This window comes from Rousettus aegyptiacus, unplaced genomic scaffold, assembly GCF_014176215.1.
Source record: "Rousettus aegyptiacus isolate mRouAeg1 unplaced genomic scaffold, mRouAeg1.p scaffold_m13_p_16, whole genome shotgun sequence".
NCBI classification, from domain to species: domain Eukaryota; kingdom Metazoa; phylum Chordata; class Mammalia; order Chiroptera; family Pteropodidae; genus Rousettus; species Rousettus aegyptiacus.
This window is the reverse complement of record NW_023416291.1, coordinates 34,382,462-34,393,448: the sequence shown is the minus strand read 5'-3', so window position 1 is coordinate 34,393,448 and position 10,987 is coordinate 34,382,462. Positions and strand designations below refer to the sequence as shown.

Sequence of the window (10,987 nt, the reverse complement as noted above, 5' to 3'; positions counted from 1 at the left end):
ATCATAATAGCTTTAAAACCAGAGATCAACTGCAAAAAGAAAGCAAGAAGAACCACAAATACATAGAAATTAAACGACATACTACTAAAGAATAACTGGGTCAGAGAAGAAATAAAAGGAGAGATCAAGAGATGCATAGAAATGAATGATAATGATAGTAAAATATATCAATTTTTTTGGGACACGGCAAAAGCAGTCATGTGAGAAAAGTTCATATTATGACAGGCCTATCTCCAAAAACGAGAACGAGATCCAAATAAACAAACTAACACTTCATCTTAAAAAACTAGAAAAGGAAGAACAAATGAAGCCTAAAATCAGCAGAAGGAAAGACATGATCAAAATTAGAGCAGAAATAAATGAAATCGAAACAAAATGAAACAAAACAATAGAAAAAATAAATGCAACAGAGTTGATTTTTTAAAGAAGGTTAATAAAATTGACAAACCCCTGGCTAGACTCACTAAAGAAAAAAGGGAAAGGACACAAATAAACGAAATCAGGGATGAAAGAGGGGGAAATTATTAGAGACACTGCAGAAATACAAAGGATAATACAAGAATACTATAAAAAAAGTATATAACATCAAATTTAATAAACCAAAAGAAATATACCAGTACTTCTTAGAAAAATACAACCTTCCTAGACTGAATCAAGAAGAACTGGAAAATCTAAATAGATCAATCAACAGTATGAAAATTGAAACAATCATCAAACACCTACCAAAAATAAAAGTCCAGAACCATATGGCTTCACCAGTGAATGCTATCAAACATTCAAAGAAGATTTAATACCTATTCTTCTCAAACTCTTCCAAAAAATCCAAGAGGAGGCAATACTTCCTAACTCATTTTTTGAGGCCAATGTTACACCGATACCAAAACCTGGTAAAGATAACACACAAAAAGAAAACTACAGATCAATATCTCTCACGAACACAGATGCAAAAATCCTAAATAAGGTACTGGCGAACCGAATATAGCAACATGTTGAAACAATTACACACCATGATCAAGTGGGCTTCATCCCAGGGGCACAGGGATGGTTCAAAATATGCAAATCGATTAATGTGATACACCACATAAACAAATTTAAAAATAAGAATCATATGATCATATCAATAAATGCAGAAAAAGCCTTTGACAAGATACAGTATCCATTTGTGATCAATACACTTAACAAAATTGGTATAGAAGGAAAGTACCTTAATATAATAAAGGCCATATATGACAAACCCTCAGCCAACATTATGTTTTATGGTGAAAAAACAAATCTTTTCTTTTAAGATCAGGAACAAGGCAAGACTTTCCACTATTGCCACTGTTATTCGACATGACATTGGAGGTCCTAGTGAATGTAATCAGGGAAGAAAAAGATATAGAAGACATTCAAATACGACGAAGAAGTCAAACTGTCACTATTTGTGGATGAAATGATTCTCTATACAGAAAACCCTAAAGACTCCACAAGAACACTACTAGAAACAATAAGCAAATACAGTAAAGTTTCTGGATACAAAATCAATGTTCAAAAATCCATAGCGTTCCTATATTCTAATAATGAAGTGTCAGAAAAAAAGTGGAAAAAATAATTCCTTTTGCAAATGCAATAAAAAGAATATAATATCTAGGAATAAATTTAATGAAACATGTGAAGGACCTATATAATGAAAACTATAAGATTCTGTTAAAAAAATAGAAGAAGATACAAAGAAATGGAAAGATATTCTGTGTTCCTGGATTAGAAGAATTGACATAGTTAAAATGGCCATATTACATAAAGCATTATACGGATATAATCCAATTCCCACCAGAATCCCTTTGGGATTTTTTAAAGACTAGAACAAAAAAATCATCAGATTCATATGGAAGCACAAAAGACCCCGAAGTGCCAAAGTCATCCTGGGAAAAAAAAAAATGAGGCTGGAGGCATCACTCTGCCCAACTTCATATTATACTACAAAGTGACGGTAATCAAAACGGCATGGTATTGGCAGCAAAACAGACCCACGGACCATGGAACAGAATCGAGAGTCCAGAAGTAAACCTGTATTTACATGGGCAAATAATTTTTGACAAAAAAACTAAAAACATACAGTGGAGAAAGGAAATTCTCTTCAATAAATGGTGCTGGGAAAACTGGAAAGCCACCTGCAAAAGAACGAAACTAGACTGTTGTCTATCACCACACGCAAAATTAACTCAAAATGGATTAAGGACCTGAATATAAGACCTGAAACAATAAAATGCATAGAAGAAAACATAGGAACGAAACTCAAGGACCTTGGCCTTAAAGAGAATTTTATCAATTTGAACTCAAAAGCAAGGGAAATAAAAGCTAAAATAAATGAATGGGACTATCAAACTAAAAAGCTTCTGCTCAGCAAAAAGAATGGTCAACAGGGTAAAGAGAGAACCATCTGAATTGGAAAATATATTTCCAAGCAACGCCTCTGATGAGAGCCTAATATCCAAAATATGCAAAGAACTCTTACGACTCAATAACAACAAAAGAACAAATGATCCAATAGGCCCAAAAATGGGCTGAGGACTTGAACAGACACTTCTCAACAAATATATGAAAAGATGCTCAACATTGCTAGCTATTAGGGACGTGCAAATCAAAACCACAATGAGATATCATCTCACACCTGTTAGAACAGCTATAGTCAACGGGACAAGTAACAACAAATGTTGGAGACAAAGCGGAGAAAAAGGAACCGTCATACACTGTTGATGGGACTGCAAATTGGTACAGCCACTATGGAAAACAGTATGGAGGTTCCTCAAGAAACTAAGAATTGATCTACCATATGATCCAGCAATCTTTCTATTAGGTATTTACCCCAAAGACTTGAAAACCCATTTCCAAAAAGATATCTTCACACCAGTGTCCATGATAGGTGATTGGCTAAAGAGGCTGTGGTACATATATATGATGGAATATTACTCAACCGTAAGAAGAGAATGAAATACTGCTATTTACAACAACATGGACGAACTTCGAGATAATCATACAGAAAAGGTTGAAAATCACATGATATCACTTATATGTGGGATATAAACCTAAAAGCAACAAAGCACAGGACAAATGAACAGAGACTCACAGACATGAACAATAGACTAGTGGTTACCAAAGGGTAGGAAAAAGTGAGGAGAATGGTGGTAGTTGGGGTAAAGGGGGTCAAAAATGAGGTGACAGAAAGAAACCTAACTTTGGGAGGTGAACACACATTGTAAACATATATATGCCTTTCTGTCAAAGTGTACTGCAGAAAATTATTGGATTTTATTAGGCAATGTCACCGATAAAACATAAATAAATAATAAATACATAAAATTTTTAAAAATAGTTATTCTTTCTGATGTAGATGAAACTTTTTGTAGCTAGATTTTTGCTATTATGAATACCTCTGTTTGAATAATCTCATACTCGTGTCTTGGAAGATGTGAGAAGAAGTTTTATATTAGGAATGGAGTTATTAGTATATATAGGAGTGCCAAAAATCCTTTGGGTAGTTCCAAAGAGTTTTCCTAGGAGGTTCAATCAATTTTAATTCCCATTAAAAGTTTTCTCACAATCCACATTACCTGCAACACATTTTCATTTACTCTAACAACTTCACGGGCATAAATATTATTTAACTAATACACATTTTTATTATGAGATTGAGAGTCTGGTTACATATAATGGCCACTTATTTTTTCCTCTTTTGTAAAGTATCTGTTTATGGTATTTCTGTTGAGCTGCCTTTTATCTTATTAGTTCATAACAATTATTTATTTAATGGTAACAGTAGTCTTTGTCAATTATATGCATTGAAAATTTCATTTGGTGTGTGGTCTGTTTTGTACATCATTTGTAATGTTTTTTTGGGTGACTATCAATGCTTAGTTTTAATTAAGTTGAATTTGTCAATATTTTCTTTAATGGTTTGTTCTCAACAGGTTTAGCTCCTGTCATCCATTCTTACCTCAAAATAAAGGATTTATTCTTTAGCCCTTTACATTTGAGGCATGAACCCTGAAACAATAAAATACATGAACCTACCTAGAGTTTATTTTTGGCCTGGATGTAAAATAGGAATCTAAATTAATTTTATGTCCCCATGCCTTTTAATTAGTTCATTCGTTTACTGTAATCTTATTTCTGCAATAAATAAGCTGCCAGTTTATGTCTTTTTTTTTTTTTGTCCTGGACTCTCACTTCTGATTAATAAATCTATCATATCTCTCCATGTATTAATAATAGTATCAAAATATTTTATTTATTTAATGTCAACTAAAATAAAATTTGTTGTTACAGCAAACAAGTACCAAATCTTACAGTTATATCCTCAAAGGTACATTGTATCACAGGTTGACTGCTACTCTGATAACTTGTAATTTACTGCAATATTATTGATAACCAAAAAGCATAGTTTCAACCCATGGTCCATAATATTAAAAAAGTATATTGAAGCTAATGATATTAAATTGAGAAAATGTGCTAGTAAAATTTTAAAAAGAGAATTAAATACCTTAAACATTTAAGTACACAGGATATATTAGAAACTGCTAAACATAATATATATAAAACAGAATCAATGTTCAATGGGTCATACACAGAACTAGCCCTTAGTGTATGCATTTTTAGTATACAGTCACTGTAATATTACATGTATTTATACAGGTAATATATATCTACCCATATAAAAAAAAAACCTAAATTTATGAGCTTAAACATAGTATCAATCTTCCTGATATGAATGTTAGGACATGGCTTCCTTTAAATAACTCTTAAAAAAAAAGACTCGAATCCAATAACAGAAAATGTGTTGATGTATACAGAAGACTAGGTGGATGTGAGTCAAGAAAGATGAAGGGAAGAAGATGGCATACATTTGGCCTCTCACGGTTTGAGAATCAACCAAACCATACTTCTTCATCTCTAAGCCTTGTTCCTCAAGGATTTGTGCTGCTCTGTAATCACAAGAGAGTAAAAGAGTTTGACTAATGAAGAGTTTTGGATATTAAATCCCCGGGGACACAGAGACTGCAAATAGTCTTTCTTGACCACCCCTCTCAACAGTCATGCCCAGGTCAGTATGCAGTCCACTTGAGCCTAGTTCCAAAGACAATTGTTTCTGCACAGGAGCTCAGTGCTTCACTGTCTTTCTGTGTTTCCTGAGGACAGAGCTTCTAATTTTCTCCTTCACCTGTAGGGAAAGAGGGAATGTCATTCCTTAGTGTTGGCTTCCAGGTAATCTGAAATCCCTTACTTTATATTTTGCAAATAAGGACAGGTCTTTGTTTACCAGTCCATCTAGGAGTAGCCATCAGGTGAGTCCACGCAAAAGAAGAGCAGAACTAGGTCGCCTGTGAGGTGCCTGCCTAATGATCCGTCATCTCTGTCTGACTGTAGCCTTGCACTAATACTGAAGAATCTCCCATTCTGCTCATTTCATCCTTTGACCCTAAAGTCCAGGGACATTTTCCTTTCTCTACAGTCATCTATTCTTGCTCGGTCTTGACGAATGCTCTAGAATTCTCTAACATTTTCTTTAATTTTTCAAGGGGAATGGTGATGTAGTAAGCACCTTCTTTGCTATCTATTCTGTCTTATTCCTTTTAGAAGAGATCTTTGGTTTTGACGCTGTTTCCTGATGATGAGTATTCTGAGAGATAGGAGGTGGAGAATGAAGCAGATCCCCGAAGTACAGCCCAGTCTACCTGTTTCTCTTCAATAAGTTATGAAATGTTTTTAAGTGCAGGACAGTATAAAATAATAGAACAAATAAGCAACCCTCCATGCTTCCCAAATTAGTAAACCTTGATTTTTACCATCGGAGTTCTCTACTTAAAGTAATAAAATAACACGAATAAATACAGCATAACCCTGATGCAACCACAGTCTTGAATTTGGCAGTTCTCCACATGTTGTTTAAATTGTTTTAAGTGTGTATGTGTGTGTGTATGTGTGGTGTGTGTGAAATGGCCATAAGGAATATACCATTCAATTGGAGAATGAATAAATAAATTGTAAGATGATAAGACGTTGGAATAAGGTAAAATAAAGGTAGCGAACTAGAGAAAAATGTACCAAGACATAGAAAGCATTATTGTTAAAAACCAAATCCAAAATGCCATGTACAGTATTCAAAGTTTTAAAATACAAATCAAGAACGTTTATTATAGGTAGAATCTCACTCAATTATTACAACCACAGAGCATACCAAGTTCTGTATAGTGGTTCCTTTGAAGAAGGAAAAGTGACAAAGGATGTAGGAAAATAAATATGTATTATTTTATTTCTTAAAAATATCTAATGCAAATATGGTAACCTACTTTAATTTAATGGTGCCTAGTGGCAGATACCAGAACTTTATTGTTTATTCTGTACTTTTGTGTACTTGAAATGTTTTATAAAAAGTTTTATTTTAAACTTATTTAAATTTTGTTATTGTAGATATCTTGTTAGACATATTACTTTTCTCTTTTGAGATTTTGTTATTTGTGTTGATACATTTTGGTTTAATTTATTCATTTTAATTGCTATATGCATTATCACATCCATTAAAATAAATGTTAATTATTGATGTTTGTTTTGATTGTTGACTCCTCCAATTTCTCTATAAGTAAGATTCTCAGAAAGAGATACAGCACATCCATTCTTTCCTGAAATTTATGATTGCCATGCTAAAGATGTTGTTTCTTTCCCCTCTCCTCCTTTGCTTTGCTCTATCAATAACATCCCTTCTATAATGAACCATGCCAGGTGGTTCGGTTGTGTCCAAGGCAGAAATAAATCTCAATGAGAAATATTTAGAGTGTCTCATATACCAAACACTGTGCTTTGTGATCTTGTCTTCTCATTTCTCATCCTTGTAACATTTTAGATAAGATTTTATGAGGATTCCTGTTTTCCAAAAGAGGAGACTGAGGCTTCTCACATGGTGGGAAAAAAAATTACCTGGTTTGCAAAGCGAGTGCTGAAGCCAGAATTAAATCCAGGTGTGTCTGAGTCAAAATCATGGTTTATGTTATGACTGCTCGTTTTCATGACTCCGAGCTGAGGACCCATATTTTCTCACTGGCAAAGCAGAGTTTTCTTAGGGACATCAGTTCTAAACGTTAACATGCTAATGAGTTTTCACATAACAGACACCTTTACACACTTTTTCTAAAATAATGGTTCATAAGAACATTTGGCAGCTCTATTGATGCACCCACAGCGTAACCAATTCCCTCCTGCCTGTTTTGCATGATCCATGACTATATCCTCAGGACCCCACCATAACACAGGAAACAAGAGTAACCTTGAGTTGATCCTGACCCATTAACCAAGGTTTCCTTCAGAAGAAAGTGACCAAGGCTGTGTGACCCAGACTTTGATTGGGGCATAACAGACATAGATAATCCGAACTTCTATCATTTCTTTTCCTAAAATTATCTGTTTATTATACACAGAGACAGAAGTGCCAAAAAATAAAAAATAAAAGCAATAGGGAATCAAAAAACTGATGAGTAGTAAGGGATTTATTATTTTAATCATCTATCATAAAAAGAGGGAACGAAGGAAGTGACAGACCTCAATAGGCTACCTTGGAAGAGATAAAAGAAAAGAAAAAATCGGTTTTAGAAGTAATTACTGATTACTGAAGATAGTTATGACTCTTGTTAGTTTTAAATTAGAAATTTTACATAGTCTCTCTACTGTTTTTTTGTGTAAGAACGTGGCTGGCAGTTACACGGAAGATTATGCACGTGTTTATTTTATACACTGCTGCATATGCATATGTGAGTGTATTTGTTGTCTCTGCTGAAGGAGGTAAATATTTTCTAGAAATAAGGTTTCATTTGTCATGATCATCTTAATAATAAGTACTTCATACTCAACAGGTGCTAGGATCCCATTTGTATTGATTAAAGTCCCACAACTATAAGAATATTTGAAGTATCAGATATACCTTTCTCAATTTCTCCTTCTTCCTACTACTATAACAACACTCCTGTCAGGCAGCCTGGACATTTGTGTTGGTAGATCTTATCTTTCTCATCCCAGGATTCTGCTTTGAAAACGCTAACCAATTGTTTCTCTCTTTATGTCGGGCGGTTAGGAGGAGGGCGGGGTGGAGGGAGGTGAGGGGGGAGGGAGGGGAGGGAGGAAGGCAGGAAGGCAGGAAGTTACAAGGCCGTCTCCTTCCGCCTTCCAGTCGTACTTCTTCCTGCTTTTTCTTCTTTCTTTCTTTCTTTCTTTCTTTCTTTCTTTCTTTCTTTCTTTCTTTTGATTTTTTTAATTCTTTTCAAAATACCATGCATTTACCCCTTCCCTAGTTTTTCTCTTTTGGGGAAAAAAATCCAGAGATGTGCAATGTATCACCTTATGAAAATGTTCTAATGTTTTATTATTGTAGAAAGAGAGTCTTATTGACATAATAACCATCGGTTTAAGGTTTCAAGTACCATACTCTAATCTTCATTTCAGTTTCTAGAGTGGTCCTATTTTATTGCTGATGCTTGCTGGATGCTACCTATGAAGTCAGAGATTAAAAGTGAAAATACTTGCAACTCTTTGGGAAGAAATTTTCAAAAGGCAAGTAATGGAATCTGATTGGCTCTTCAGGATATCTAAACCTATACTACTCAGAGTGTGTATTACTTGGTGATATGAATTCAGCTCCAAAGTTTGAAATCCCTTCACCACCTCTCACTGGACTGTCAACTTTTTTGAATCCATAATTTCATTTCACTTGACCTTTATTTTTATATGAGGTCAACAAAAGGATGATAAAGCATCTGACTCAGAGATCATTAGAGAGAATAAAATTAGTATAGTAAGTACTGAGAACCAGGCCTGGCAATAGAATACTATAAGCGATAGTGGTAGTGGGAGCAGTAAATAATAATTATTATATTTATTTGCATAATACCTGCTAATAGTATTATTTACAAAAATTATAGCAAGAGTATTGTGATAAGAACCCAATGATAAAATCCTGAAATGAAAATGGGGAATTGAGTAGACAGGTTTTGATGACCCATTGAAAATTAAGAGGCTTAACTGAGTCATGGACTTGACCTCCCAGCCAGCTCACTCTGCAGAGCATTGATGAATGAGGCAACCATTTTCCTCATTAACTATGCTGGGTCTGCTTCAACCTGTGGACAAGTTGATTTTCCATGCCTACAATGAGCTGTGATCCTCAACATAAAACCCAGACCAGTGACAGTGACAGTTGGAAATTTGGTAAAAAGGATCATTTTCAGCCCCATGCTCAATTTTCTTTATCTCATAATCTGAGTATGGGACCAGTAATGTGGGTTTTAACCAACCCTCCAGTTACTTCTGATGCAAATACGATTTGAGAAACTCTGCTCTAAAACCCAGAATTAATATGCTAGGCTTTACTTTTCCTTCTTGCTAATTTGAAGCTTTGGAAGATTCTCAAGGAAAAAGCCAGGTGTTGTTTTCTATTTTGTTCCTATTAGTTGGTCCAATGTGGGAAGAAAGTAAATAAGATTTGGATAATTGTGTAATATAGGAGCGAGGAGGAGAGAAAAGCAAAAGAGGTTGAGGAAGGGAGATAGGCAGAAAGGAAAAGGAAAGATTAGTATTATTTACTTTAATTCACAATATAGATGTCAGTATTTTCTAAAATAAGGATCCCTGTATATCTGTTATGTCCTATCACCTGTGTCTTTCTCATCAGACTCATCAACATCATGGAATCAGAAAACCAATCAAATACAGCAGAATTCATCCTCCTGGGTCTCTCAGAGGACCCAGAACTGCAGCCCTTCCTCTTTGGTCTATTCTTGTCTATGTACCTCGTCACTGTGCTTGGGAACTTGCTCATCATCCTGGCCGTCAGCTCAGACACCCACCTGCACATTCCTATGTACTTCTTCCTCTCTCATCTATCCTTCATTGACATCTGTTTCAGCACCACCACCGTCCTCAAGATGCTTGTAAACATCCAAAGACAGAGCAAATCTATCAGTTACACAGGCTGCCTCACCCAAGTTGGCTTTGTTTGGTTTTTTGCAGGTTTGGAAAACTTTCTCCTTGCAGCAATGGCTTACGACCGTTATGTAGCCATCTGCTATCCACTCAGGTACATGGTCATCATGACCCTCCATCTCTGTAGTCTTCTTATTCTACTCTCTCTGATCATTAGCATTGCAGATGCTCTACTCCATAGTCTTCTGTTGCTGCGACTGTCCTTCTGCATAGACCTGGAAATTCCCCATTTTTTCTGTGACCTTGCTGAGATCATCAAGCTGGCCTGTTCTGATTCCTTTATCAATAACATCCTGGCGTATTTAATGAGTAGCATATTGGGTGGTGTTCCTCTTTTTGCAATTATTTTTTCTTACATTCAAATCGTCTCCTCCATTCTGAGAATGCCATCATCTGGGGGAAAGTATAAAGCCTTTTCTACCTGTGGATCTCATCTCTCAGTTGTTTGCTTATTCTATGGCACGGCTTTTGGAGTGTACATTAATTCTGCAGTTAACCACTCTTCCAAAAAGGCTGCAATAGCCTCGGTGATGTACACTGTGGTTCCCCCAATGTTGAACCCCTTTATCTATAGCCTGAGGAACAGGGACATGAAGAGAGCCTTGAGGAAACTTATCTGAAGAACATCTTTTTTTTTTCCTTTGGTTATCATGTCATCTGTCTTGGGTATGGGTTTTTAAATGAGTCAAATATAGGAATACTGGGTGAGTCAGAATGATATCTCACTCTTCCTTAACCAAGTTCTTTTGCCATAATAATTAAAGGTTTGAAAATTGACTCAGGTCTTCTCTAACACTGAGATTTTTCATAATTTATGTGAACTTTCTGTAGCTGATTTTTCAGTCAGGTTTTATTAATGCAGAACCTAAATAAGGGATTCTTTGTATATTGAGTTTGAGGGAAATGTTCTTAGGAGAATGTTAGTGACAGAAGGAGGATAGAGTTTTGGAAGAAACTAATCATTATAGTCAGAGGACTAGCCTCA

At 35.2% G+C, this 10,987-nt stretch overlaps 1 protein-coding gene across 1 annotated transcript; it reads left to right on the top strand.

Annotated features, from left to right (window-relative positions):
- Positions 1-9,683: 9,683 nt before the first annotated feature.
- Positions 9,684-10,622, top strand: LOC107507416 (olfactory receptor 7G3). Its single transcript, XM_016138506.2, has one exon. The coding sequence runs from the start codon at positions 9,705-9,707 to the stop codon at positions 10,620-10,622; it is 918 nt and encodes a 305-aa protein (XP_015993992.2). The 5' UTR covers positions 9,684-9,704.
- Positions 10,623-10,987: the final 365 nt, after the last annotated feature.